This window comes from Paecilomyces variotii (assembly GCF_004022145.1).
Source record: "Paecilomyces variotii strain CBS 101075 chromosome Unknown C8Q69scaffold_1, whole genome shotgun sequence".
NCBI classification, from domain to species: domain Eukaryota; kingdom Fungi; phylum Ascomycota; class Eurotiomycetes; order Eurotiales; family Thermoascaceae; genus Paecilomyces; species Paecilomyces variotii.
This window is the reverse complement of record NW_021167140.1, coordinates 3,670,328-3,697,954: the sequence shown is the minus strand read 5'-3', so window position 1 is coordinate 3,697,954 and position 27,627 is coordinate 3,670,328. Positions and strand designations below refer to the sequence as shown.

General features: G+C 46.3%; 10 protein-coding genes across 10 annotated transcripts; 6 read left to right on the top strand and 4 right to left on the bottom strand.

Annotated features, from left to right (window-relative positions):
* Nucleotides 1-325: 325 nt before the first annotated feature.
* On the bottom strand, nucleotides 326-2,662 carry C8Q69DRAFT_46620 (hypothetical protein). The gene is made up of 2 exons (XM_028630548.1): nucleotides 2,238-2,662; nucleotides 326-2,173 (listed from the first exon to the last, which is right to left on the bottom strand). The coding sequence occupies exons 1-2, from the start codon at nucleotides 2,487-2,489 to the stop codon at nucleotides 686-688; spliced, it is 1,740 nt and encodes a 579-aa protein (XP_028489708.1). The 5' UTR covers nucleotides 2,490-2,662; the 3' UTR covers nucleotides 326-685.
* A 14-nt stretch (nucleotides 2,663-2,676) lies between these two features.
* Nucleotides 2,677-5,105, bottom strand: C8Q69DRAFT_453531 (hypothetical protein). The gene is made up of 4 exons (XM_028629635.1): nucleotides 4,993-5,105; nucleotides 3,910-4,934; nucleotides 3,315-3,855; nucleotides 2,677-3,261 (listed from the first exon to the last, which is right to left on the bottom strand). The coding sequence occupies exons 1-4, from the start codon at nucleotides 5,026-5,028 to the stop codon at nucleotides 2,854-2,856; spliced, it is 2,010 nt and encodes a 669-aa protein (XP_028489707.1). The 5' UTR covers nucleotides 5,029-5,105; the 3' UTR covers nucleotides 2,677-2,853.
* A 209-nt stretch (nucleotides 5,106-5,314) lies between these two features.
* Nucleotides 5,315-6,570, top strand: C8Q69DRAFT_453527 (alkaline-phosphatase-like protein). Its single transcript, XM_028629634.1, has 3 exons — nucleotides 5,315-5,747; nucleotides 5,844-5,965; nucleotides 6,046-6,570. Exons 1-3 carry the CDS (start codon nucleotides 5,511-5,513, stop codon nucleotides 6,506-6,508), a joined length of 822 nt encoding a protein of 273 aa, XP_028489706.1. The 5' UTR covers nucleotides 5,315-5,510; the 3' UTR covers nucleotides 6,509-6,570.
* A 4,919-nt stretch (nucleotides 6,571-11,489) lies between these two features.
* Nucleotides 11,490-12,446, top strand: C8Q69DRAFT_453523 (alkaline-phosphatase-like protein). The gene has a single exon (XM_028629633.1). It carries the CDS (start codon nucleotides 11,558-11,560, stop codon nucleotides 12,236-12,238), a length of 681 nt encoding a protein of 226 aa, XP_028489705.1. The 5' UTR covers nucleotides 11,490-11,557; the 3' UTR covers nucleotides 12,239-12,446.
* A 297-nt stretch (nucleotides 12,447-12,743) lies between these two features.
* On the top strand, nucleotides 12,744-15,241 carry C8Q69DRAFT_396904 (hypothetical protein; the record flags this gene model as incomplete). The annotated part of the gene is made up of 3 exons (XM_028627763.1): nucleotides 12,744-12,767; nucleotides 12,821-12,925; nucleotides 13,004-15,241. The coding sequence occupies 3 exons, from the start codon at nucleotides 12,744-12,746 to the stop codon at nucleotides 15,239-15,241; spliced, it is 2,367 nt and encodes a 788-aa protein (XP_028489704.1).
* Nucleotides 15,242-16,589: 1,348 nt separating this feature from the next.
* Nucleotides 16,590-17,858, top strand: C8Q69DRAFT_396414 (hypothetical protein; the record flags this gene model as incomplete). Its single annotated transcript, XM_028627735.1, has 1 exon — nucleotides 16,590-17,858. One exon carries the CDS (start codon nucleotides 16,590-16,592, stop codon nucleotides 17,856-17,858), a length of 1,269 nt encoding a protein of 422 aa, XP_028489703.1.
* A 1,182-nt stretch (nucleotides 17,859-19,040) lies between these two features.
* Nucleotides 19,041-21,217, top strand: C8Q69DRAFT_395744 (hypothetical protein; the record flags this gene model as incomplete). The annotated part of the gene is made up of 2 exons (XM_028627704.1): nucleotides 19,041-20,530; nucleotides 20,599-21,217. 2 exons carry the CDS (start codon nucleotides 19,041-19,043, stop codon nucleotides 21,215-21,217), a joined length of 2,109 nt encoding a protein of 702 aa, XP_028489702.1.
* Nucleotides 21,218-21,566: 349 nt separating this feature from the next.
* On the bottom strand, nucleotides 21,567-23,300 carry C8Q69DRAFT_512848 (hypothetical protein). The gene is made up of 3 exons (XM_028633301.1): nucleotides 22,662-23,300; nucleotides 21,881-22,581; nucleotides 21,567-21,801 (listed from the first exon to the last, which is right to left on the bottom strand). The coding sequence occupies exons 1-3, from the start codon at nucleotides 22,988-22,990 to the stop codon at nucleotides 21,575-21,577; spliced, it is 1,257 nt and encodes a 418-aa protein (XP_028489701.1). The 5' UTR covers nucleotides 22,991-23,300; the 3' UTR covers nucleotides 21,567-21,574.
* Nucleotides 23,301-23,768: 468 nt separating this feature from the next.
* Nucleotides 23,769-25,298, top strand: C8Q69DRAFT_495323 (hypothetical protein). Its single transcript, XM_028632228.1, has 3 exons — nucleotides 23,769-24,294; nucleotides 24,406-24,888; nucleotides 24,984-25,298. Exons 1-3 carry the CDS (start codon nucleotides 24,231-24,233, stop codon nucleotides 25,145-25,147), a joined length of 711 nt encoding a protein of 236 aa, XP_028489700.1. The 5' UTR covers nucleotides 23,769-24,230; the 3' UTR covers nucleotides 25,148-25,298.
* Nucleotides 25,299-25,327: 29 nt separating this feature from the next.
* On the bottom strand, nucleotides 25,328-27,515 carry C8Q69DRAFT_46451 (putative beta-N-acetylhexosaminidase naga). The gene has a single exon (XM_028630428.1). The coding sequence runs from the start codon at nucleotides 27,298-27,300 to the stop codon at nucleotides 25,507-25,509; it is 1,794 nt and encodes a 597-aa protein (XP_028489699.1). The 5' UTR covers nucleotides 27,301-27,515; the 3' UTR covers nucleotides 25,328-25,506.
* Between the last annotated feature and the right edge of the window lie 112 nt (nucleotides 27,516-27,627).

Here is a 27,627-nt window from a genome sequence, read left to right as displayed (position 1 = left end):
GATGGTAATTCTCTCCTCTCGGCCGGTTTTCTCTTCTGTGTGGAATCTATAAATCTAAAGCTCACGAGGTTTTCTGCGCTGTACAGGGCACGTGCTTTCTTTGTTTTTCTCTCCAGATAGAATAGCTGATAACTAAGCAATGAGTCAAGCGCGGAGACTTTTTTTTTTAGGCTGAAATTGTTTGGGTCCTTTTCTTTTTTATCTTTTCCCGTCTTGATCCGATAGGAACGTGAAGGGTTTCCGTCGTTCCCCACTGTCGAGTTTCTGAAATATGACAGCGGATCTGTTGCTGTAGGACTGGAGCAGTCCGCGAATGAGAGAGCTAAGAATTAAGTTAGGTTCTTACACTAGAGCTTTGAGTATGAACTTTTCTTGTGAGTCTACAAGAACGTCCGTCTTAGTTTAGGCTTTACAAAGCTGTCCACATCTGAGAAGACGTACCCAGCGTTGGATAGTTTGAAGTATAAAGTCGGTACAAGGCCCATTACTTAGTGGGGGAGAAGAACATATTTTGCTTAATAACAATACGAGAAGAGATTTTCAGTTAAGAGTTTGAGCGGCATATACGCCACCTGACACGCAATATTCATCCGGATCACCTAGTGGTTTCAAAACAAAGTATGCAATGCATTACATCTCGTGAGCATTCATTAGCAGGAACAAGCAAATAGAACAATTTCAGCGCTTATGCCTGGGGTTTGAGGCTAGATGATCGAACTGTGGCTAAGCCACATACCATACCGGCTACTAGGAGAAACCCGTTGAAAGCGGCGAGGATATAGAAAGGAGCACCAGGTGAGAGGACGTCAAAGAGCAAGCCACCCAGTTTTGTAAGGATAAGGATGCCAGCACCGCCGTAAAGAGAATACATACCGGCAATCGACCCTTTGAGATGCTGAAGATCTTTAAATTGGCGCTCAGACGGCTTGCCGAGGAGGGGCTCCTCTTCATTCGGAACACGCTCTGGTCCGCTGGAGGTGCTGCCGTTTCCCGGCGCTCGTTCTGCTTCCGATCCCGACCGGTCTTGAAACGCTTGCCGAGAATCAATATGTAGCACACCGTTGCTGAGCACACCCAGACTGCAGACGATTGCACCTATTTGGCTGATACCGATCAACGCCATGACCAGGAAAACTGCCAAGTTCCCCTGTGGGCCGTCATAACGCGGACTCGGCAAGAGTGCGAAAGCAACGTAGCCGATGACACCAGCACATGCAGCGAACAGAAGCGGTAGGTTGTAATTGCGTGACTTTTCAGATAGAAAGCCAAATGCCGGTGCGCATATTAAAGCGATCAGCTGTGAAACGCCGGTCAGGATGGAAGCAAGAATATATGCTTTCGGGCAGGATTTCTTGATATCTCCCATATCTGGTTCGGACAACACGGACGGGTCTTCACGACAAAGTCCCGACTCCCTATAATAGTGATTAACGAAGAGTGGGACAAAAAGTGAGATCCCCACGGAGGAAGCGCGAGCGACAAATCCCCCCAAGTAACCCAGGGTGATGTTGGTGTGCCTAAATCCTAAGATAAATGCACTACTGAGCTGGTTGAAGTACGATAGTGGTCGAGTATGGACGGCCGAAGACCGTTCCCCATCCTGCACACCGTCCTCTGAATAGGGCCCGTATGTCCAACCAAGAGATCTCCACCCTTTACCTTCGTCACCATGTAGGTTTCGAAGGCCTATAAAACAGACCAGGGAAACTAGAAGTGCTATCGATCCGACGACGTAGTAACTGCGCTGAATGGCCTCGGGCGGAGACAAGCCCATCTTTTCGAATCGAGCCGGGAGGGGAAGGAAGAGCATCAGAGCGACCAGCGCACCACATCCAGTGAACATTCCAACGAATCCTGCGAGCCTTGAGGAGGATGGTTTCCCTTCGATTCTGACTTCTCCGTCCCGCGACGTACTGCGTACGTACCGCACGGGGGTAACGGTCAGTTCCGATGACATCGAGGTCCTGCATCCTGGACCCGTGGGTTGTCTTCCTGCACTCCAAGTGGCCGATCCTCCTGATACAGACGGTAATGTCGCCGTCACCATTGTAGCTACTGCAGCACCTCCGACACTGAAAAGCAATCTACCCAGGAGCAACTGCGGGTAGACATTTTTCGCCTGGACGAAAACAAACAGGGACAAGGCCACGATTGCATAACCCGTTGTACAGACCTAGCCACGACATAGATGAGCAATTGGGCTGAGAAAGATCAAAATATAAGATAATTGAACTTACCCAGCGAACTCCGATGCGATCCGACAACATCCCCCACGCGGGGCAGGCTACCAGCGCCAGCAGCTCATCTGCGAACCCCAGCGTGCCAACAGCATCTCCTACTCCATGGTGACGGCCAATTAGATCAGTAACGACAAATGAAATCGATGCATTAACGAAAACAAGAAATGCGATGGAGAACAGACAGACAGCGAGCAGGTAGGTCGCCGTCTGTAAGCGCGTCGCAGTAAATAAAGCCGGGCGGGGAGACATCTCCCAGGCTAGATCATATCGCCTGCAGAAAGCTTCCAAAGAAAGAATCCCTCGGGACAAAGATGAATTATCTCGGGTTACTTAGCCTATGTGGAAAGAGAAATAGAATACAATTTCGAATAAGTGATCTTGATGAGATGAACTATCCCTTTGAATCCCTTCGGACGTTCGGGGACTCTCGAAACAACGCGACATTCCGATCACATGACAGGTAGATAGGACAGTGACGTAGATGTGGGAAATCGCCAAGTTAGCTTCAAGCTTTAACGAACTATGTATTGCACTACCTAGATTCTTAGCCATTACGGACGCTGGATGTCTTAGTTAGCTATGCAAGACACACCACCTCCAAACACCCTTCTCTTCAGAAATCCTCTGCAAACCCCTCCAACTGCCCAGCCCTTTCTTCTACGCTAGGGAACCCCATCCATGCATTAAAAATCAGACTCGATGGTCCCATATGTGGTTCAGGATTCCTTGGATTTGAAGAATAGGATGGGCCAATCGAGCCATCGGAAGTATTGCCGGCCCTATTATTCTTGCACACATGTGACATTGCAAGAGGGATGTTATCAGCTGCAGAATCAGCCGCTTGTGGACTGTCATCGACAAAATCAGCTTGATGTAGCAAACTGTGAATTGACAATCGTTGCCGCGTCGATGCCTCCCTAGCTACCTTTGCTGCTTGCGGGACTTGCAGGATTGGAGGTGGAGAGAAAGCCGCTAGCATTGAAGAGGTTGTACAGTGGAGTAGTCTTTCTAGGTCCGCGATCTAGGAGAAGTCAGAAATTCCGCCTGTTGACTGTTCTAGATAGTAGAACATACCATTGGCTTTACAGGTTCAAGGAAATGGAATAACTGGAGAGTAATGTTCACACAAGCCTTCGCTCTCTCAATGACAGTCTGCTTTTCAATCCTAGAGTAGCCTGGTCGTGTGGAAGCGAAGAATAACATCAATCGTAGGCTATGGTAAGTACAGACTGCTGCATCATAATCCAGTATTTGAGTTCCTTCACGACTTTCTGCGAAATCCACAAGAGTCTGAGAAATAGCGTGAGCATGGTGCAGGCATTTATCCTGCATCGCTTCCCTGTCCGGGAGGGAAATCTGCTCAATGGCAGACTGCGGTGCTGCCTCGGGGTACCCAGTCAGGAATATGCGATATAGATCGCAGTAGGATTGGTGTAGTGACAGGCGAAGCATCACTATAGGAGGGTCCCATCTATCGTCTGCGACATCTATCATTGTAGACATATCAAGTGATTTCAATTGTGCTTCCATGGTCCCTAGCTGTTTTGAGAAGCGCTCCGTCGACATAGAAAGTGTAGAGGGGTCAAAGGATCCAGATTGGACCTTACGATTGAATCTGTGAGGGTTTCAGTCCATGTTTCTTCTCGGGAATTTTGAGAGGCACGCAGACCTCATAATAGCTCGTCGAATGAATGCTACCCTTAAGAACAGCCCACGGAAACCGATATTGTCAGATCCATCATCACCATCTGACTCTAAGGAGCCCGTCCGGATGTAACGCTCTCTCATGAAGTCGATGTCGTCCGATGGTAATTGAAGATGGATAATTTCTGGTCGGCATAGTTCGAAATCTTCCAAGCCAACACTGAATATATCATCCAGTAAGTACAGGGACCAGAACGTTCGCCGTCGAACTTCCTGCGCTATAGGACCAAGATCGGAGCGATCATAGTTGAGTCGCAAGCCAACTGCTGAACGTGCGGCAAGCCCAGCGAGCAAGAAAGCACTGGAAAAGTCTCCCGCTCCTGCACGATATCGAACGAGGAGCAGTAATGCCTGAAGGTGCAAGACGGATGGTCGAGATATGTTCTGTAATAGAAGCTCTTGACTTTCATCGGCCCATGTGTCACTGGATGAAGAGCGACCCCAGATATACAGTTTAGTGATAGCGCATATCGTAAGCTTTAAAGCTTCATCTAATACCCCTTCCTGGAAGCGTTTCTTCACCGTTGCGGGGTGAAGGAAAGAATAAGATGGCAGTGGAAAAATCCGTTCAAAGAAAATTGTTATCAGATTAGACATGCGGTCTGTAGTAGCCAGTGTGTCTGCAGAACCGCACCTTGGATCAAGAGTACGCCCTTTTGCTTGCAAGTGCAATAGCCCTGAAGAGCCGTCCATATCTGGGATCGGTGGTAAAGATCCATTTATATCGCTGACTATAGCATTCTGCGCCTCTTCATTTCTGTAAACACAAGGCCTGCCACGTCGCTCACAGTTCGAACAAGCCGGTCTCTCTCCAGAGCAACGCGTCTTCTGGGAACGACAGGCCGCACACGCGCGAGAGCCTCGACATTTGCGTGGTGCATCAAAGGCCTGCTCCACAGAGGCAGGTTCTGTTGCAATCCGTTTGAAAGAACAGGGGAATTTGAGGCGCCTGCAGTTGCTACATGCTGGTTGCTCTCCTTTGCACCGCACCTGAAGCCACCCATAGTCAACATCGGATATAGCACAGGTAATGGAAAGTAGAGTGTACCTTACGGATCCGACATTGCACGCACACAACCTTCATCAGCTCTTACATGAGAATAGCTCAAGCCATCGTACTCTAAATGGTATCGTTTGTATGCACCAGTGTTCGGGTTCTCGTCGAGGTCTTCAGATTGCGCGACCACCCCGCCGGTCTTACCTAGGTGCTGAAAAGGAAGCCAATCACACAACAGTTTGACCGACAACCGAGGGATATAGATGAAACAACAACTAGAACCAATCACATCTAACGCCCACCGAGATCCGATAGTGTCACTATAATTTTCCCGACCCGTCGCCCTATTACCGGAATCGGCAAAAAGAATATACTGAGGGGCAATAGTCTTGAAATATGCGCCCAGCAGAATGGGATTGCCTTAGATACTTATATTAGGTAGCTAGCCTGCATATCCAGTGTACTTTAGTCCTGGCCTCTTTCTCATCTTTACTTTAAGGACAACTCTTCAAGTCTTTGTCGGGAATATATACTCGAAATCCGTTCTTCATAAGTCATCAGACTCTAAAATGGCTGCTGATTCAAGACCGAACATTATCTTCATCATGGCCGATGACCATGCCTCAAAGTCCATCAGCTGTTACGGTGCTGGAATCAATCACACTCCGAACATTGATAAGCTGGCGAAGGAGGGGATGAAGTTTAACCATTGTTATGTAACAAACTCCATCTGCACACCCTCTCGTGCGTCCATTTTGACCGGAACCTACAATCATGTCAACGGGGTTATGACGCTTGATAATCATGTCAGTGGACCCCGATACTTGGATCCTATTACATCAACCTTCATTCTATCGAATGATGTATCGTCTATAGTTGAAACTGATATTGGGTCCATCTAGATCAACAAGCATATGCCAAACGTTGCAAAGCATTTGCGCACTGGAGGTTATCAAACCGCCATGGTGGGCAAATGGCACTTAGGTGAGGGCAGAATGCATGAGCCATCGGGATTTGACTATTGGTATGCCAATTCATGATTACATGTTGGGTCTATATATCTAGCTATTTTGGCACCGTTATCTGACAGAATGTCTGACATAGGTCCGTTCTCCCGGGCCAAGGCGAATACTGGGATCCGGAATTTATTGAACCGGCTGGATCGAAGATCGAAGATGGCTACGTGACTGATATTATTACGGACAAGTCTCTCGATTGGATCCAGGCCCGCGATGCGCGTCGACCATTTTTTCTAATGTGTCACCACAAAGCTCCACATCGCTCCTGGGAGTGTAACAATAAGCACAAAAGCCTTTACACGGATCCAATACGATTACCAGACACATTCACGGACGACTACAAGAATCGGGCCAAGGCCGCAAAGGTCGCCAAAATGCGGATCGTGGAAGACTTGACATATCAAGACTTGGGTCTCGTTCAACCAGAGGGTGGGCGATGGGTGGGTGAGCGCGTCCAGCAAGAGAAAGGTGCTAGCGAGCGCAAGATCCCCGCCCCTACAGATGAAGAGTTGGAGAAATTGCGTCTTGGAGCTGACGAAGATGCTTGATTGAGGAAGCTATCTAGGGGGGAGCTGAACTGATCTATCTGGCTACTACTCTGCTGACTAAGCTGGCTGCTGGCGCGGGCGACCACTACTGGAGCCCCTAGGGGCACCGAAACACCCCCTTCAATGGCGCTGGCAGACAGCCTGATTGCCTAATCAGGTAATTTATTTAAACCCTTTAAATGTCTAGTTTCCTTAACTTTATAAGCTCCTGAAACTCCTAAAATTTAATATAGTCTAATAGCTTCATCAGGCCGTCCGCTGGGTTTATTTTGCCGTCAATTTTCTATAGTTTAATTATATTATTAACTGCTGCAGATCGAATAAAGAAATAGCAATTATTTAGCCATTTAATAATTAATTTATAACCCCTATTTTTAACCAAAATTATGGTATTTACTGCGTCAATCCAGACGGGTATAGGGATCTCCAGATCCTATTTAAGACCTAGAGTATAGGCCAGTTTTCTCATAAATATAGCTTCTTTTACCGCAAAATCTAATACGCAGAATTTAACAATTATTATCGACAGAGCTATTATTTACTGCTTTTTACTAAACCAGCTAATAAATACCCCTTTATATAGGATTACAAATACTTCAGTTAAGGTCCTATTAGGGTTATCTTAGTAACTAGTATTTATATAAACTTTAATACCTATATTAGGATCTGCTTCTAGTTTAATGCTATAATCAGGAGCTCAGCAAATATATTATAGTAAATATTTTACTGCTTTAATATCTTTATTATTTAGATTGCTTACCTTTTATTATAAATAGTTTATAGCTTAGGCTAAGTCTAGCTATATTTTAATTACTAACTAGCTTAACTTTCTAATAAAGATTTAATATTTAATTTTAATATCCTTATTAGCTAGTTCCTCTAAAATTTTTGGTCTATATATTAATATTATAAGGACTTAAATTCTTATTAGTTTACTATTATAGAAGCTAAAATTAGCTAAAATAGCTAGTATATAGCTAGCTTAGCTTATAATAATTATTCCCTATTTCTAATCTTTATTAAGCTTATAACTTAGAAAGTTAAAGAGTTTGCTAAGGATCTTTATATTAAAATAACTACTTAAAATCATTATAAATATATTAATATCCTCCTTTATAAGTGCTACTGCGAGCATATTATTAATATAAATAATAACATACTATTCCCCATTTAATATAAGAATATATAGATCTTTTTCTAATAATATAAATCCTATATTATGAAATTTATTTATAAGTATTATATTTCACAAGTTAGCAGATTCCTATAGTCTATATAAGGCGCAATAGAATAAGTAGACTTAACATTTCCCTACAGCAAATCCTATTAGCTATTATATATAGATTTACTTATTATTTAATAGGGCGTTTAAATAAGCCATAATAATATCATATTAAATCTAATATAACCCGCGTATAATAATAAGAGTTAAGAATAGTTTAACAGCTATCTCGCTCACTACTAGGCTATAGTATTATTTATATCTAATAGTCTACTAAAAGTTATTATAAACTACTTATCTAGCTCTATATTCCTTTAAAAAGCTATTAGCATTAGTCTTAACATTATATATCTATTTCCCCAATAGGATTTTAATATCCTTATTATCTAGATAGAGGACTAGTAACTAAGTTTACTTAGCTTTAAGCTTCTATATTTAACTCTCTATAGCTTATTGCTAGTCACCAGCCTATAAGGATTTAACTGCTTACTTATAGATGCGGGGGACTTTAACTTTATAAGCTTATATAAATTATAAAGCTAAAGCTAAAATACTATATTATTTACCCCCTTTAGTCTTTATAGCTTTTTTCGCTTAAGCTATTTAAATATTATAAGCTTACTTATCTCCTAGCTAGGTAACTAGCTTTCTATCTTATATAAATTATAATATCTCCTCTATTAGTTCTCCTGCAAGCTATAAGCCAGTTAGATTAATATAATTAGTATTTTTATACTTTACAGTATTAATATTATAAAAATCTTCTTACAATAGATCTAAAGATATTAGGATATCTTTAGGTAGAGCTTAGTTAACTAGCTTATTTATTTAAGTATTTAGATTACCTATAGCTAGTTAGATAATATCTATATTCTCTTGCATTTTTAATAATTACTGTTTAGTCTATTATTTAATCTAGAGTATAGGCAATAGAGTTCTAATATATTATTAGATAGCATCTTTAATTATTTAATAAATTAGGTTAATTATTTATAGTTAGTTCTTAATATATTATTTTAGAATAAGTATTTTTACTCTACTAATAGTTAGCGCTAAACTATTTAGTATAAGATTTTTTATAGTTATAGGAGCTAATAGATTATCGGGATCTTTAAAGAATATAATATCTCTAGAATATTTAATCTCGCCTATTTTAGAGATTTAGACCTTATAAATATAATTATTATCTCCCTTATATCTGACTAAGTAACTAATTTAGGCGCGAGGTATTATTTTAAATACTTGCTTCCTGTCTTTTTTAGGTATATAGAGATATATTTAATAGCCTTAAACTTATAGATATTTTAAGGAAGAGTTTTTATTTAATATATTAAAATATCTCCTCTATTTTATAATAGGAGGTTTAGTCTTATCTTTTTATAACAGTCTATTTGCAATATAGGTTATAATCTTAATTACAAATAGCTAGAGATTCTCTAAGAATTCTAAAGCTATTATTATTATATAAGTTAATAAATTAAGATATTCTTTATAATATTCTGAAGTACTATTACCCTTTAGGATTTATAAAGGTATTAGTTTAACCTTTAATCCTTTAGCTTTAGCCTAAGACTTAAAATTTAAGAATTCTCTCCCGCTATTAATTCTCTAATATTATAAGTAATTGCCTACTGGCGAGATATTCTTAATCCCTTTAATAAAGGAGATTATATGTTTTAAAGCTTTGTCTTTTAATTTTAATATATAGACAAATTATATTCTTATAATACTGTCTATAATAATAAGATAATTAATATATCCCTAGACTCCTAATAGCTTTATAGGCTAAATATCTACATAAAAGAATTCTGCTGGTTGTAATATACAAGGCTAAAGGTCTTTAAATACTAATTGCTTTACCTTTACTATATAATATACTTTACAATAAAAGTCTATATCCTCAATAAGTTAGACAGCTGCGGGGTTTAATTTAATAATAACTTTAAGCTTTAAAATGCCGGTATATTCTATTCTCCTATATAGGAGCTCTAGTAATATTGCTAATATAATAATCTACCTATAAAGCTTAAGCTATAAGATATCTCTATTCTCATATATATATCTAATAACCTAATTAGTATCTATATTTATTAGTCTATTATTTTAAGAGTTATACTATATTCTATATAATATTTTATTTCAGATTATAAAGAACAGACAATATTTTTATTTTAATATATATAGGGCGTAAATAAGGATGCTATTTATATAACTACTATTAAGCTTAAGATCTAGTCTAATAATACCTTTGCCTTCGCTTTTACCTAGGATATTATTAGCATAGTTATATTTATATTATTGCTTTTTTTCACTAATAAAATCTCTATATTTAATAAACTAGGACTTATTATTATATATATTTCTATATACTCCTAAATCTACTATCCAGCCTATTAATAAGATAAATATTATTAAAACTGCTATCCCTATAAAGCTATTAAAATCCTTCTTCTCTTTATCTTATTTCTATAGGCTAAAGTTAACTTTCTTCTAATTTAGCAGAGTCCAAATGCTCCTTAATAAATGCTATTAATTAGGGACTTCTTTTTTAAGGCAATAATAATTTATAGAGTTATATTTAAATATATAGTAATATCTATATTTGCCTTTAAAAAATAGCTTCTTCTCTTATATCTTACAAGCGAAGTCCAAAGGGTCTTTACTTAAAGATAGACCCTTTAATAATCTATTTAATTATCTAGTCTCTTAGATAGGAGTCTTATTCGCAGATATAGCAGGGACTGCTTAAGCGCTTTTATAAAATCTAGTTTAGTCAATAGCTTTAAAGCTAAATTGCTAGAATTCCTCTATTATTATATTAGTTAGGGGTTTAATTTACTAAGCCTATTTAACATAGTAGGAGTTAGTCTAAGCTAATATTTTAGATTTAAGCTATTTAAGCATTAATATTACTACACTAAAGGGCGAGAGAGTTAAGCCTATATTATTTAATTTTATTATATAATCTCTAAATTTAATAATATATTGTTTAATTATTCTATATTAGGATTTAGTTATAATAATAACTTACTAGAATATAAAAAGTCTGCCTAAAGCTAAGCTGTAGTTAATAATCTTTTTAATTACTTCAATATACTTATCTATATAGATTAGCTTATTCAGCATAATTCTTATAATTTTAATTAGCTTACAGTTAATCTAACTACTAATCTAGCTCTTTACTATTAAGCTAAGCTTTCTCTATATCTTATAAACTTCAGCTCTATCTTAGAGTATAAGTCTCCTAATAAACATATTAATTAAATCCTTATAGTCTACTGTTCTAAGGACTTCCTTAACTAATTAAAGCTAGTTATTAAAGTTATTATTATCAATTAATTATTTAGCTATTACAGGTATTTTATCCTATATAATCTTTAGCAGCTTTAATCCTTAATAAATTATAACTATTAGAGCTGTTAAAGGGATTAACACTAGAGATAGGGTTATTATCTTAAAAGATTAGTCTATTTAGGGATAAAGATCTGTTAGTTTAACTTCTTATTATAGATATCGTTTTAATTAAAGCTTTTTATTAAATTAAAGCTCTAAGATATCCGGCTCATTTATTTAAAATAGTAATAAGACTAAGCCGGGCTTATAACCTCTTAGAGCTGACAAAGATACTTAATTAAGGAAGCTATCTAGGGGGGAGCTGAACTGATCTATCTGGCTACTACTCTGCTGACTAAGCTGGCTGCTGGCGCGGGCGACCACTACTGGAGCCCCTAGGGGCACCAAAATTGCGTCTTATAGACAAGGATACTGGCACTGTCTTTACATTCTCATCTCAGTCGCAACTGGCTGAGTTTAAATATCAGCGCTACATGCAGCGCTACCTTCGAACCATCCAGTCGATTGATGATAATGTTGGTCGAATCCTTGATTATCTGGACCACGAGGAACCTGAACTGGGAAAGAATACCGTTGTCATCTATACATCTGATCAAGGCTTCTTCCTGGGAGAACATGGTTGGTTTGACAAGCGGTTCATGTACGAGGAATCCTTCCAGATGCCTTTTCTCATTCGGTACCCCAATGAGATCAAGGCGGGCTCGATTTGCGACGACATCATCTGTAATGTGGATTTCGCAGCGACTTGGCTCGACTTTGCCCGCCTACCGATACCGAGTTATATGCAGGGCACTTCGTTCCGTTCTCTCCTTCGTGGAGAAACGCCCAAGGACTGGAAGCAAATTGCTTATCACCGGTACTGGATGCACAACGATATTATCCACCATGCGTATGCCCACTATGGTATCCGTAATCACCGTTACAAGCTTATCTATTGGTACAACGAGGCATTAGAAGTTCCGGGAGCACATCCAGGGGCAGAGGATCAGAAGGAATGGGAGTTGTTTGACTGCCAGGAGGATCCTCTCGAACTATTCAACGTGTATCATGAACCACGCTATCAGGATATCGTGAAGGAAATGACGGTTCTGCTGGAGCAGAAGATGGCAGAGATTGGAGATGAGCCAGTTCATCCCAGAATCACGAGCATATAATTGCCTCATGTTAAAGAAATATATTGTCGGGTTGCAGCCATCGCAGTTCATGCATTTACATATTTCTCCCTTAGCTCAATTAGCCAAGGAGGAGAGTGATATTGTATTCCCGTAAGAAGTGCGCTGAATATGAATCTGGCCTGCAATAATGCCAATACTACTGATAAAGCAAGCATCTGCTTTGAGACGATCGTGTTGTAAGTAGCAGTTGCCATCAACGTGCCTGTGGGGATTTCCCGAACCATCTACGGGTTGATAAATTCCGAGCCGACGGCTGACGTAATATGCGGAGGGCGGGCGTCGGCGAAAAGACGGGAGAGCATAGCTGTCCAGAACGCAAGACGATAACACGCGACTCTCCTACGACTGAGTATACAGTCTGTCGAAGGAATCCAGGGATGCTGGCATGACTGGGAGGACGATGTCTTCTTGACGATACCTTGTATCTCAACTTGTTCCCGTCCATGACAACAAGCTTCATCCGGATCACTTTTGGACCTTCGTCATGAGGTTGGCGGCGTATACTGGGGTAGGTGTCCGCTTTGAGAGCAGCCACGGAGCATGCAGCTGACTGTTTTCCAGGCCTCTGTGGCTCTAGCCGCGGGCGTGATCTTGAAGGCTCTTCACCAGAGAGCCAATTTTTATTCTGCCTGTGTCTATCTTTCCCAGAGCAGCGCGAATCTGATGGTGAGCTTCCCCAATAGATGCCCCATGGAAGCTAGTCTCCGCTCTCTTTGAGACAGGAGCAGTTCTGACCAGATACAGATCTTGACGAATCTATGTCTAGTGGTTGTTGGGTTTCTACTCTATGGCCTGCAGCGGTTGCTGTACGGCCCTCTACGGCCGATCGAGACGGAGCAGCTGTACGAGAAGGCCTGGTTCGCAGTCACGGAAACTTGCTTGGCGATGACCATCTTCCGCGGCGAACTCGGAGGTTGGTTTCTGGTGATGTTTGTGTGTCTTCTGGCTGGAAAGGTCTGGGGATGGATTGGCGAAGGGCGACTGGAGATACTGGAGCAGCAACCGCCTTCGAACCCGCTCCTATTTCATACCCGCCTTGCGACGTCTCTCGTTCTTTCCGTCCTGTTCGATTCCTTCATGCTCAAGTACTCCGTAAAGACAGTCCTTCAGCAAGCTAGGCCAGACATGATGGTGATGTTCGGTTTCGAATTCGCGGTTTTGACGATCCTGTCCACCTCGACGGCTGCCAGATATGCGATCTCCCTTGTCGAACTATATATAACACACAGACAAAAGAGAATGAAGCTTGAGGAACGCAGAGCTGAATTGCGCGCAGAGAGAGAGGAAGCGTTGCGGCAACGTGCGGCCACCGGACAAAGCGATTCTACAGCTCCCCTCCCCGATGAGAACGATATCGATGAGATGGAGCTCGACGTGCCAGGCTGGGAGGAGAAAGGCCGATGGGTTTTCTACCTCGACCTTGTTACCGACTTTTTCAAACTCGTGGTCTATCTGTCCTTCTTTGCCATTCTCTTTACTTTCTACGGCCTCCCGATTCACATTCTGCGCGACGTTGTGGTCACAATACGCTCGTTTGGTAAACGGATCGTGGATTTCGTACGTTACCGCAACGCTACTAGGGATATGAATGAACGCTATCCCGATGCTACAGCCGAGGACATGAGTCGCGAGGATGTTTGCATTATTTGCCGCGAGGAAATGGTCCCTTGGGCGCAACCTGCTGCGCCTGGCGCTGATGCTGGAGCTGCTCCCGCGCGTCCCAGGGCGAACATCCCTGACCGTCTGCGCCCTAAGAAGTTGCCTTGTGGTCACATCCTTCACTTTTCTTGTCTACGAAGCTGGCTAGAAAGACAGCAAAACTGTCCTACCTGTCGACGACCCGTTGTCGTACCTCAGCGGAACCGGGCTTTCAATGGCGGGGCTGTCAATAACGACGGCAGACCTAATGATGCCGCTGCTGGAGGCCAGCCTGGTGTAGCAGGACCAAATCAGCCAGCAGGTCCAAACTTGCCTGCTATGGATGGGCAGCCGAGGGCGAGGATATACCAGTTTGGACCTTTCCGGATTGGCTTCGGTGCTGGCCGCGGAGACCTGTTCCAGAATCTCCATCAACAACTTCACCAAGGGAATGTCCCAGCGCCACCCGCTGCTCCTCCTAACGTTCTCCCAGGCGCACAGCAGATAGGATTTGGTTTCGGTTTCGGGCGGCCACCACCTCAGCCTGCAGCGCCTGCCCAGCCTACCCTCACCAACAACTTCGCCAACATGCAAGGCCAGCTACAGCAGATCGAGCAGCAGATGAACCAGGAGATTAATAACCTGCGCGTCGCTGCTGATCAACTTCACGTTGTACGATTACTGCAAGCGGAATTGCATAGGCTCCGTAATCTCCAAGATAACCAGAACAACGCAGGCGTGCCCTCAGCGAATGCTCCAGTTCCTCCTGCTATGACGCTTCATCGGCAATTCTTCTCAAGCCCACAGACTCCACCCATGGGAGCAGGAGACAGTCGCCTCCCCGAAGGACTCACTCTGCCTCCCGGCTGGACACTTCTCCCACTTCATAATGCCGCCCAGGGCCCTGGTGGGCTGTTGCCGTCCAGCCATCCTCCCGCAGCAGCAGGGCCTACTCCTACGACGCAACCATCTACCTCGAGTCCCGCGCAGGCACCTGAAATGGAGTCTCGCTCTAGTGACGAACTCCGCACTACCAGCAGCTCGGCTGAGGAAACTTCGGGCACGTCCAATTCGGACAATCAAAGCCCAGAGGCCGTTGCATCAGTTCCTGCATCCGTTCCAGAGAACGCGGTACGCTCAGAGTCACCATCGCAAGAGTGGACAGATGTTCTGCAGGAGCCGGCGTCAGATAGAATGGAGGGCCCGTCTGACTTGAACGCCGTGGAAAAGCCTGGTGGTGAGCCGAGTAGCTCTGTTGATACGTCGTCACCGTCGGCTTCGTCATCGTCCAAGGGCAAAAGTCGCGTTGCAACTGTTGAAGAGGTTGCAGATGACGATGCTTAAGCGATGGAAATGCATTTTTCTTCGTTTCAGCTGGTTTCTTGTAATGATAATTTGTGACTTGGAATTTGTGCGATCAGGCGTTGTGTATACGACTTAGGATCAATACCCGCTATCTTGTTTGTGTCTCGATATACATTGTGTATTCCACCTAGCATTTCCCACTGGAAGAGATAAGCACAGCACATCATATAGTAAAAAGGAATATCTTTTATTTTTGTTGCAGACAAGCATTCTTTGCATTCGTGATATACTTGTAGCTACCTGGAATATCGCCACCAATATATCTGCTCGTATGCTGTATAGAACGATAGATCAATGCCATATAGTTACGTCTTAAAGACTCAAACAGACATAGTCTCGCCGAATGTCATTTATCAAGGCAGATGCTGGAAGCCCCTGTCGATCGGTCCCCAGGCACGCTCAGTCGTGCCTTAGCTAGCTTCAGGGTGTGGCCGTCGAAGTGGGAATCTGATGCTGCCGATCACGGCGGCGAAAAGCTCAGAGCCTACGCTCCTCCATTATTATAATCTATCTGCTCCCAGCGTCGTCGTAACAAGACTCTGGCCAAGCCTTCCCTGGTGCGACTGGAAGATCTGGTCGTCAAGGGTTTGAACTGGAACCACGGACGACTCAGACTGGGATGCCAGCTGGCCGGGTATTTAGAGGGGTTCGTCGCGGCGTCATGGCAACACGGGCTCTGTCAGAGACTGCGGTTGTTTGTCCTCCCTTCTGGATCAGCAAGCTGGATAATAATGATAATAACAATTGATCAATACGATCTCGGATCTGGACAAAATCGCCGCCCCCAAAAGGGCCGCCCGTTGCCTCTGCGGACGCCAACTGCCACCGTCCAGTGAGCGCGGGCGTGCGCTCGTCACCCACATCCACCGGGGCCCGCCTCTCTCCCGTTCGCGTCGTTGTCCTGGCCGTACTGTCGCACGAGGCCAGCCTTTTCTTCAACTGCCATCCCATTCATCCCATCGACATTATTGTTGCTGCTGTGGTTGTAGTGCCTCTGCATCGGTCCCAAGGGCTACAACAGTTATTTGCGCCGTTTTCGACCGCCGGGGGACTCAGCAGCTGGGATGTCATCAGTCTGCCCTCATTGTCCGCTGCCCTTCTGACATCCTCAACATTCGAGCCGATGCTGGACCTTCGAGCCTAAGTACGTCTGCAAATGGATTTCTAGATGAACCGGAGACTCTGTCTACACACTGTGGGAGGACTCTTCGCTGCTACGGAATATCTTTACTGGAATTGATGGTCCAGGACTGACGATCATTCTTCTGCTGCAGGTGGTTCTAGTTCCTGCCCCCTTTAGTTCTGATTCCTTCGCTCGCCTTTTTCCATGCTTTCTTCCAGACGGACGATTTCCCTCGTCGGCGTTGTTCTCTTCGTCCTGCTCGTGCTGTCGTTCCGGCGACTCAGGGACGGGGAAAGATGGCGCGAAATCCCGCAGGTCGTGGGGATGGGCGAGTCGGTCTCTGATACAAAGTCGTCGTCATCATCAAGTGCGCAACCTTCCGCATCGGCATTCAACATCAGCACACAACAAGACCGCCCGACCAAGTTTCCCTATGGCCCTCGCCCACATTACGCGCCCGGCACTGCGAAGCCACCAGGCTCGTTCTATTCGAAGATGTTGGTGGTGCCCCGGATAAAAGAGGAGGACACTGAGTGGATAGAACGAGAACTGCCTGATTGGGAGGCAGCCGTCTACGTGGCTGACGATCCATCTGCGCCGCTCCATCCCCCGAAGAACAAGGGCCACGAGGTCATGGTCTATTTGACTTTCATCATCGACAATTATGAGAATCTGCCGGATATCATGGCATTCATGCATGCGCACCAGATGGCTTGGCACAACGATGATATCCTCGACTGGAACGCGGCAGAGATGCTGCGACGGCTCAACCCGAACCGTGTTGCTAGAGAGGGATATATGAATATGCGGTGCAACTGGTCTCCGGGTTGTCCGGACTGGATGCACCCGGGTACACTGGAGGAAGACTCGTCGAAACAGGAGGAGACCATGTTGGCTCGATCTTGGAGCGAGATCTTCCCCAATGACCCGATTCCAGACGTACTTGCGCAGCCCTGTTGCGCCCAGTTTGCCCTTTCGCGGGAGAGAGTCCTGGCGATCCCCAAATCGCGCTTCGTCTTTTACCGGGATTGGTTGCTAAGAACCGAGTTGAGTGACTACATTTCGGGCCGTGTGTGGGAATACCTGTGGCATGTCGTTTTCACCGGCGAAAACGTCTTCTGTCCGTTGCAGAACGTTTGCTACTGTGACGGATTTGGCCTCTGCTTCGGCGGAGAGGCGGAAATGGACGAATTTTTTGGGATTCGGTTCCAACGAAACGATCTGCAGGAGGAACTCGACAGATGGCGGGAGAAGTCCCAGGATATTGAAAACGCTCGTGCCAGCGGTCTCCTGGGTGAGACATCCGACTTAGAGATCCCGGAGGTGGGAAGAGATGCTATTCTGCAGGAACAGATCGACCAGAAGAACCAGATGCTATACAATTTGAAGATGGCGGCCATGGAGCGAGGAAACGACCCTCGCCACCGTGCAAAGGAGGCTGGGCGACCGTGGAAAGAGGGCGACGGTTTCTAAGTCCGCTGATGACCTCCATGAACCATCGTTCTTGTCTGCTGTTGTGGTCTCGTGTTGGCCCGAGCCCACGGTTTTTATCAATACTCCGACATTGATATACTGCTAGGTCAAGGATCTCAGCCATTATCTCGCATTCTAACCATGTATTAAGAGCCCTCCTCGGGGAATTGGCTTCTGGTAGAAGCCTGGGAGAAGAAGGGCTTTATTCTTCCCTTCCCGTCTCAGCTGGTGGGTGGAAATGAATTTTCTCTATTATCTTTTGACACTTATGGTACATACTTATACCCGAGGGAATCGGGCACGACGGGGGTTGGTTTTTCAGTTTTCTTAAAAGGGTCAGGCGAAGGCATCTGTTTCGATATGAGCTTGCATTCTGTTTGATGTCTACTTTTTTTCTGCACGGACTACGATCTGGCGTCCCGTTTCTATATTGGATCCATCTATTAAAACTAGGATAGGCAAAATGGTCGGTTTCAATTGTTGATCTTGGAATAGTGCAGTAACTCCTGTACGTATCAATTACACGCATGCGTAATGAACGCGCAATACACCGGGAGCGTCACATGACATTAGGAATCACATGACGTGGCACCCGTGACTCCCCGCCAAGTTTGCATTGTCGGCTTCTTCTTCAAACCATCACAACAGCTTTTCAAACGAAGCAAACACCAGTCACCGATTCATCTATATTCTATATCGTCGGTGCTTAGGCCACTGACGATCTAGACAGAAGTCATACGCGCCGTTTCTCTTTCTGTCAGGGTTCAGATCGCCTTACGGGGCTCTACCCCGGAGCGCGCAGGCCGGGGGGGCAAGACTGCGCGCTGTGTTGTTGTTGGGATCCCTTTGTATGATCGCCGCTAGAACGCGTCGAAGCTCGATATCGCAAGCTTAGCGCCTCGCAGCTATAATCATCGACGAGTATTGAGATCGCTGGACTGCGGAGCAGGAAGTTCGCGCTGAGTTCGTTATTGCTGGCTTTGTTCGTTTGCGGCGCAATTAAGAGGCGAATACCGACAGTAAGTGGACGACGCGCGCTAGGGAACTATGAGTGTCAAGCTGATAGATAGATACTGAAGTACTTTGCGCAGATCCGTATCGTCTGATCGCATCATAATTTACTGATCGGTCTAGCGATTAAACGAGCGACGAATTGATATATCACCGGGGACAGTCCTAGCCATGACGTCTACGCCCGCGCCTCATTCGCAGCATCCTCCTAATTCGAACGACTTCTCCACGCAACATTCTCATGGATCGCATCTCGATGCGAATGGACAAATGACATCTACTGGCTATACCCCCAGCGATAACCAGCTCGCGGGTCTTGTGGAAGCTGCGACAGCTGCTGCTGGCCAGGATGTTTCGGAATGGGCCGCTGCGGCTGCTGCTGCGGCGGCGGCTGGAGCTGCTGGACATCATCACCTAGATGGATATGGAGGCGACATGCATCTTGAAGATGACAGCTTTGCCGATACGAGCTTTGGCGGCCCGCCGCCGACGATGGGCAGACTGCGACCTTCGGCGTCGACGCCTGCGATCAGCTCTCACGGAAACATGTCTGGTCTCTCGAGGACAGTATCTAAAAAGAGAAAAAGAAACGAAGATGCTCTTGATCCGGCGCTGACTGCCTCTGCCTCCAGTATGAACCTGGCTGGTCATCAGCACCAATCGCAGCATCACATGGATGGTGACGGGTTGAACATTAGAGAACTGCCGCCTCAGCAGTCGCTCTCGGATGCCCGTGCTGCGGGTGTGCATTCCGCTGCGGCACTATTCCGTCAGCCGTCGAGCAATAAGAAATACACGCGACCTCCGATGTCGAAGCTCTTCGCATCCCTGGAATTGTCGCCGGAAAACTTCTTACACTTGCAGGCTGCAGCGAAAGCGTATATGCTGGATGACAATCACCCGGAACGACGGGATTGTGTCGGTCAGAGAGGAAAGGGTGACACGGAGATGGTTAAGCTGAAGCTATGGAACTGTGTGAGGCATTTCTTGGAAGTTGAAGGACACGGAGAGCGATTTTTCGGCGAGAACGTCCTCAACGAAGGAATGGGTCCCAGACAGTATATATGGCCACGGGATCAGCACAAGATCATATCGTTGGTTATTCCACTGCTTCGACGGATGGTTACCAATGAGAGGCAGCGTCAATATGCCATTGAGACTCGAAAAGGTGGCGGTTCCGATGAGCGAAGGCGACGAAAGACAGATGACAATCTTCAGAATCTCCACGCTATCCCAGAGCAGTCTGCGAATAACCAGCACCCTCAGATGCAACACCAATTTTCGCCGCCTGCGCAGACTCCGGCTCCCCCACAGCCACAGCCGCCGATGCAGTCAACAGGTGAAGACATGCACCTGGGCCTGACCGACTTGGTGATGGAGGGATACCCAACAGACTGGGGTGTGGTCTGTAGATCGTACGATATGTATAATTACGACTCACAGCTGGACAATCTTTGGTCAGTATCCGGTCTGCAACAGCCGGACTGGCGTGGCCTGGTTGCTGCTGTTGACAGTCATTATCAAATCGTCCACAATGGCGACCATAACTGCGGCGGGCCCTGCGAAGAGTACAACGTTAACCGGATTGTCCAGTCTGATCCGGTCTCACATTTGAATTGGCGAGTAGGTGGGAATGGAAATACCCCAGCCAGGAATGAATTGTAAGTCCCATTTACTCTTCCTCTGTATTTTCTATCACATACAGCGACTAACATCCCTCCTCCTGCAGTGCGAGCAGCATCACCCGAGACGTTTCTCGTATCATCCGCGACAGCCTCGCATCCCGACGCGAAGGACAGTCTCCTATTCCACAAGCCCCTCGACAGAGCAGTTCCGCCCAAGACTCGGTCTCCGCCGCCCAAACCCAGTTCTTCCAACAATTACAACAACAATCCAACTTCCCACCTCTGCCTACAACAAACACTGGAGGCGCATCCAACACCAACAACACCACCTCCTCCTCATCACAACAATACCCCATCACCCTCCGCATTAACATCCTCCAAAACAACAAACGTATTCTCCCCCGCTTCGACATCCCCGCACACCAATGCCCAGATCTCGAAACCGCCAAACAACTCATCGGTCGCCGCTTCGCCGGCCAGCTTCCCGAAACCTCTTCTCAACCAGTTCAAGATTTTGACGGTAACTGGTCCTCGAATTCGAATTCCTTCGCTTCCGGATGGAAATTCAAAGTCTGGCTCCCGGAAGGTCTTGTCCCCGTTCAGAATGATGGCGAATGGACCATCGCTCAACTCTCTGCCGGAACGGTGGACTGGATGGATGGCGATTTGAGAGTCGTTGTGGATATAGGTGGTGGTAGTGGTGCAGGTGGAGAGGAGAAGTAGCATCCGTGTGGTTAGTTCAGATCTCTTTCTTATTGAAATGGAAAAGAATCAGGGGCTGGGGCATTCCTTTCGTTTCTCTGTATGTGTTTATTATTTCATGTATCTCCTCTTCTTTTTAATCTGGGATCCGAATCGCGATGATGGCTTGTCTTGTGTACGGGTACGTGTTCGTGTATGTGTATGTCTATATGGGTATGACAGGATACGGTCGTGAATGGAATGGAATCGGACTAGATTAATACCTCAAGAGAAGACAGAGTCAACGGTCTTCATTGTATAATACGTACGCAGAGGTAGAGGTAGTGATCTAATTCCAAGGATATCAAGTACTGCTAAGAATATATTGTCCCATCTAATCTACCTGGGCGCTAAACCCTTGGATCGAAGCCATTGTCCAATGACATTGTAAGCACCAGTAGCATTATAATGCATATTAATCCCGTGGCCCGTGTTCGGTTGTACGTATGAGAAGAAATCATCATCATTTATCTTGGTGAAGATGCTCCTAACTGTATCTGGAATCGCTGTCACTGCAGGGTCACCGGTATCGAGACAGTTTCCCCCGCAGAATGGGACGTCGAATTCTATAGATATTGATATGTTCATCAGAGAACCGAACCATGCATGGGTCATGAAGAAATACAACTACTAAAGATGACTTACCGCCAGTTAGTACCATGACCGGACCTGAAAAGGTACTTTCTGCAGGAGCACTGCGCAAAGTGAGAAGTTCGCCAGGGGTAGTTGGCTGCTTGATACTTTCCGCATAGGGAAGTATGGACGGGTCAAAATGTCCTCCTGCCAAGAACGCAAATTGTAACGAGTTTCTATTCCCAGGGACTAGATACCCGGGACCATAATTGTATGATTCACGTGTGGCTTCGATGTTGATACCTGCAAGCAGGTCCTCGAATGGCGTCTCTGCTGCGACGGATTGCAAAGTCACGCCCCATAGGTAGCTACCTAGACGAGAAGGTTGGTTGTATTGAGCTAGTTGGAAATCACACCCTGCTGTCCAGATATTCAGGTACGAGGCATTAGACGAGAACCCCGTCAGGACCACTGCATCTGATATGTTGGGATAGAGAGCCGTAAGAAGAAGTGACTGAAGGGATCCGAATGAATGGCCAACATGGATGACTGCATCAAAGTCTACATCAACGTCTGGGAAGCTGCCTTCGTGAAGCATGGCAGTCAGAGCGTGCAATGCTTCTACCTCAAGCCGTAACTGGACTTCCAGTGGGGAGCCATGAGAAGACTGGCCGATTCCCAGGCGATCGTAGCTGAGGGTGTAGAAACCATAATCATCTGTTTCTACATCGACATAGCTGTAACTATAATCATCAAACGCCAAGTCCCAGTATCTGGTTCAAATAGTGTGGTTAGTGATTGGCAATCCACAAATAACTCCATAACTACTGGTCGTAGTTCTATAGGTACGTACGTCTTATCAAAGGCTATACCATGCGTAAGCACTTGCACTATCCTCTTCCGCCCATCATCCGACAGTCTATCAGGGCTGCAGAGCTGGGTGCTGATATTATAGGTTCCGCCAATCGTCTCATAACCCAGAAGCGCAGTATCCGTAAAGTTCACTCCTCGCCGTGTGAGGTTCTGTATGAAAGTGACGGTTTCGATACCATTCTGCGGAATGATATTCTCATCGAACAAACCTATACGAGCGGTGATATTGACGGGGATGGTTTGGTTAATGCAGGACTTTGCTGCTGCTGAACTTACGAGGACAGCGGAGACATATGATAAAAGATGCATTTGCGAAGAGAAAAATGCCTAGCGAATGTAGAATCAAAGGAAATGGCCACTGAGGGCCTTGCTTGATTGAATGGATAGTCTTAACGGTACATATCTACACAGGTGGTTACACAGTTTGATAAAAGCGTATGTACTGCACTTTATCCATCTCGATGGGGGTTGCTCTTTCCCATGCAGTTTCCGGAGTGCCCCTCCGGTACGTCTGGATTCCTCAAGATCGATTTAAAGCATGAGAGCTGCTTTTTAGGAAAGAAGAAGACATGCTTCTCTCCATCTTGCAACCCATGGATATCTGAATATGAGAAGCACCCGTCTGGCGCAGCTCTCGACTGAACAGATGGAAGAACGTCTGGCGGTTGAGTCAGGGGCTGCGCTATTGGTCAGCCGGTGGGCCACTAACGTCGCACTACGCCGTTGCGAGGCGCGCCATCTGTGGCTGGGCAGGGCCAATGAAAAGCTCCGAAAGTGACCGAGCCACACGCCGAGATATCGGGAGTTCCCGTTCGGAACGGAAGATGCAATCCATGGTTCTTGGCCAGCAGGTTGGCGCGCGCCATGTGTTGTGTGTCTTGCACGCTAGAACGTTCATGAAAATGACATGATAGGCTTCCACGGGGTTCCCCAATTTAGAATGATCACTGCCTAAGAAGGCTTACTATCTCGAGATCGATGTTGTCTTTATCCAGCTGAAAACATGAGCTACCTTCTAATTAGGATAACAGGTAGCTACTGCTGCATGGGACATGGTAATGTATCAAGTACTAATTATACTGTGTACCACTCAAGTTCTTGTTTGAATACACAAAGAAACCATGTCATCATCAACAGTCTTCCGGTTAATAGACGCAGCTCTGCACTGCCATTGTGGCTGAAAAAGGAAATATGGGGTACGGAGCGGGCCCACGTATTTATGGATCATTCATCTCTCAAACTGTTACTAACAGTGCTATCTATACTGGAATAATAATAGATTCACTGCTAATTAGTTAGCAAACTAGTAGTTGGTGACAACCACAGACTTTTGAGTCAGCGGATCTGCCAAGCAGCCCAGCAGTCTGTCTAGTGTCTTGGGGTTCAGCTTGCGGTATTTAAATAGAGGGGCTGTCTTCTGGATTTCAAGAACCCTCCAGCACTCTGACACTTTTATTGCATATTGAATCAATCTCCAACACTTTGACTCGATCATATCATATCATATCATATCAGATACAGCGCACGGATACGATAGTACTCAGAAACCATGTCGTTCTTAAAGAAGTTTGAAGATATGAACCTCTTCAACAAGCACGAGGAGAGACAAGAAGGTATGTATACACAAACCCTCGATCGAGACGTTAACACTCGAAACAACCACGCTCTTCATTCCTTCTTTCTATCATATTCTCTCTGAAGCCAAACTAACACCCTCCTACCAGTCTCTCGCGGCTACGACTCCTACGGCCGTCCTCCACCACCTCCTCCCCAGCAACCCTACGATGCCCCCTACGGCCAGCAGCAGCCATACAGCCAGCCCGGATACGGCCAACCTTCCTACCCTCCTCAACAGCAGCAGCCCTACGGCGCTCCTCCTCCCTCATACCGTCCTCCTCCCGTCGCTCCCCCACCACTCCCCGCTGGCTGGATCCAGCAATGGGATTCATACAGCCAGCGTGCCTTCTACGTTGACCAATCCACCGGCCGTTCGCAATGGGAGGCACCTTACTCGCCCGGCTACGACGCTCCTCGCGCTGAGCCTTATGGAGGTGGCTATGCCCCTCCGGCTGGTCCCCCGCCAGGCGAGTATTACGTTGAGGAGAAGAAAGAGGAAAAGCACAGTGACACAGGCAAGATTGTCGCTGCGGGAGCGATAGGAGTTGCTGCTGGTGCGATTGGTGGTGCTCTGTTGGAGCATGAGTTTAGTATGTTTCCCCTTTGCTAGCACTAACACCTTTCTCTTGTCTTCACGTTGTATTATCATCTGAATGAATATTAACTAACTATATCAACTTCACAGACGAAGAAAGAGAAGAAGGCGAGGAAGAAGGACGCGCAGAAGAGCGCGCAGCGGAGTACTCTGCCCCTCCTGAGTACCCGCCCTCTGCGTCGAGCAGTGACGTCGAGGATCTGCAGGAGGCGAGAGAAGAGTACGAAGAAGCGTATGAGGAGGTGTATGACTAAGTTGATGGGAATGAGATTGATGCATGTCAGATAGATAGATAGATGATATCTACAAGATGATGGTGTCATTGATTAGAGATGGAGTGGTTGTTAGATACATCCTATAGACATTTACTCCTATTAATCTGGGGAAGGGAATTCGAGAGATGTTAACCATCTTATTTTGTGCTTGTTTCTTACTCCATTATGCAGCTAGGTTGATTATTTTATTTCAATCGCGTAGAAATTATGTACATTAGAAGATAGATAGATGCTAACATGCGACATCCCTCATCGAGGCAGAAACGCTTTCAGATGTTAAATTTAGCAATAAAACCAACAGATGATATCTCCACATGCATATGTACAATGGGATGTGTTTACTGAATCACGGTCTGATTGTAGTAGAGATCACATGCGTGCGGATGAGATAGACAGTACTTGGGCACGAGTGGCGCCGCCTGGACGCCATTCGCAACGAGGTACTCGCGGAAATTGAGGATACGCTGTGTCATCTGTGTGGTGCGCTTCTTGCCTGCGGCGTCGCGGTTGCCAGACCATACCAGTTCCGCAAGAGCGGCGGCACGAGGCCACATCTTGCCGGAGATGACGGTGTCGTCGACCTGCTCGGACCATAGCGGTGATATGGCGCCAAGGACGTGCTTGGCTTCAGAGTCGGTGAGGTTGAGAGTGAAGTCGTAGTCGTAGATGCGCTGCCAGGTCTTGTACGGAGCGCACCAGGAGCCCCCGTTACCGCCGTAGTTGAAGTTGGGAGTGTTGGGGTCTGGGTTACTCATGACGTCGTAACGAGGATCGTTTGTAACGAAGCCGCCATAGCCACAGTCGAGGTACATGAAGTCGGAGGACGAGACGATAATATCGTAGCCGCTGGCAGTGAGGTTCTTGATGTTTGTCAAGCCACCGTTCCAGGTCTGCAGGACTATATCCTTGGGGACGGTGTGGGCGTGCGTCTCTGCGTTGAAGATGTCCTCCCACATTACTAGTCGTCGAGTAGAGCTGACATTTTGGAAGATCGGGATCGCATGGTCGACCCAGTACTGGGCGACATCGTCCCAGGTGCGCGACGAGTTTTGAGCCAGCCATGTCATAATGTCGCTGCTGAAGTTGTAGCAGTTTGTCTGGAGCTCGTCACCACCGACATGGAACCAATGATCGACAAAGAGGCTGGACAGCTCATCGTACACGTTCTTGACGACCTCGTAGGTCTTGTTATTCAATATGTCGAGCTGGCCTGGGGTGGGTTCGACAGCCGTGTGGTATGTATAGTCATCGTTTGACCACCACGAGTTGGCGCAGGACACAATGCTGGGATCAACTCGCTGCCAGCCAGCTGCAGAATGTCCTGGCATGTCAACTTCAGGAAGTACGCGGACGCCGCGAGCACGAGCGTATGCGATCACATGCAGCAGGTCGGCGTGCGTAAATGTTTCTGAAGGGGAATATGCGTCCTTGACCATCTCCGGATAGGCGTTGATATACATTGGCCACGACTGCGAGTCATCCAGATGCCAGTGCAGGACATTCATCTTCGACAGAGCCATACCGTCGAGTTGTTCGAGGATCTTCTTGATGGAGACAAAGTTGCGGCCCGTGTCGACCATGACACCGCGAACTGGATATAGCGGCGCATCTGTGATGCTCACGGGTTGCTCGATCTGAAAGCCGCCTTTGCCATCCGAGATGACAATCTGCTGGAGTGTGGTAAATGCATGCAGAGCTCCCCAGACAGTCTTCGCAGTGATGTTGACGCTGGGTGAATCTGCAGTCACATCGAGGGTATACGACTCATCGACTCCATGCTGCAAGTCAGCTGTCAGATCATCGATATGCACCTTCACTGCTGTCACTGTGGCTGATGCGGCGCGTTTAGACTTGGGGGTCGCTGTGGGGAAAGCTTCGTAGCTGGAGATGGGAGCTTCGACGGCGGCTGGCGTCCATCGTAGCGAGATGATGCTGGTCAGGGTGCGATCCCAGGCCTCGTAGATGGTCTGATTATAGGGAGCATTTAAAGTGAGGAAACTGGACACAGCCTTGGGACCTGAGGTTCCCCAAGTGATGTTGCGCGGAGCTGGCAACGGGTTGACCGCGACAGCTGCGACGGAGCCCAGCGAGGCCACAGCGGCCAGGGCGGAGAGAGCGCCAGCGATGCGCATCTCCAGCAAGCAACACTCGTTGAGCTAGCACAGTCGAAAACGAGAGCAAGAAAATGAAGCAACCAAGACAGGCCTTGAACGAGAGAATACTTTGGTGGAGAGAGGCCAGAGCTGCTTATAAGTTCTCCGTTGACGTTCATTGTTCTTCGCGGCCAAGACAATGCAACTTGCTGGATAAAGATAGCCCTGGCCCGATAATGGAACCATCCGCTGTGGGATGATGCTAGCTCATTCATTAACTTCGTTAACTCTGCGCGATCAGCCTGGAGATGTTCGTGGATGGCTGGGCTGGATGTGGCTGGAAAACCATTGAGCTTTTCCATTCCT

Excerpts from the sequence above, each read along its gene's own strand:
- C8Q69DRAFT_495323 (XM_028632228.1), top strand. The coding sequence starts at position 24,231 with ATGTCGTTCTTAAAGAAGTTTGAAGATATGAACCTCTTCAACAAGCAC. Across the intron at positions 24,295-24,405 it reads GCACGAGGAGAGACAAGAAG|TCTCTCGCGGCTACGACTCC; the intron begins GTATGTATACAC and ends CCCTCCTACCAG. Across the intron at positions 24,889-24,983 it reads TCTGTTGGAGCATGAGTTTA|ACGAAGAAAGAGAAGAAGGC; the intron begins GTATGTTTCCCC and ends TCAACTTCACAG.
- C8Q69DRAFT_453523 (XM_028629633.1), top strand. The coding sequence starts at position 11,558 with ATGCAGCGCTACCTTCGAACCATCCAGTCGATTGATGATAATGTTGGT.
- C8Q69DRAFT_46451 (XM_028630428.1), bottom strand. The coding sequence starts at position 27,300 with ATGCGCATCGCTGGCGCTCTCTCCGCCCTGGCCGCTGTGGCCTCGCTG.
- C8Q69DRAFT_453527 (XM_028629634.1), top strand. The coding sequence starts at position 5,511 with ATGGCTGCTGATTCAAGACCGAACATTATCTTCATCATGGCCGATGAC. Across the intron at positions 5,748-5,843 it reads TTATGACGCTTGATAATCAT|ATCAACAAGCATATGCCAAA; the intron begins GTCAGTGGACCC and ends GGGTCCATCTAG. Across the intron at positions 5,966-6,045 it reads CCATCGGGATTTGACTATTG|GTCCGTTCTCCCGGGCCAAG; the intron begins GTATGCCAATTC and ends TGTCTGACATAG.
- C8Q69DRAFT_46620 (XM_028630548.1), bottom strand. The coding sequence starts at position 2,489 with ATGTCTCCCCGCCCGGCTTTATTTACTGCGACGCGCTTACAGACGGCG. Across the intron at positions 2,174-2,237 it reads ATCGCATCGGAGTTCGCTGG|GTCTGTACAACGGGTTATGC; the intron begins GTAAGTTCAATT and ends TGTCGTGGCTAG.
- C8Q69DRAFT_512848 (XM_028633301.1), bottom strand. The coding sequence starts at position 22,990 with ATGCATCTTTTATCATATGTCTCCGCTGTCCTCGTAAGTTCAGCAGCA. Across the intron at positions 22,582-22,661 it reads GGTATAGCCTTTGATAAGAC|ATACTGGGACTTGGCGTTTG; the intron begins GTACGTACCTAT and ends TATTTGAACCAG. Across the intron at positions 21,802-21,880 it reads GGTCATGGTACTAACTGGCG|AATTCGACGTCCCATTCTGC; the intron begins GTAAGTCATCTT and ends CAATATCTATAG.
- C8Q69DRAFT_453531 (XM_028629635.1), bottom strand. The coding sequence starts at position 5,028 with ATGAAGGTTGTGTGCGTGCAATGTCGGATCCGTAAG. Across the intron at positions 4,935-4,992 it reads TGCAATGTCGGATCCGTAAG|GTGCGGTGCAAAGGAGAGCA; the intron begins GTACACTCTACT and ends GGGTGGCTTCAG. Across the intron at positions 3,856-3,909 it reads ATTCGACGAGCTATTATGAG|ATTCAATCGTAAGGTCCAAT; the intron begins GTCTGCGTGCCT and ends AAACCCTCACAG.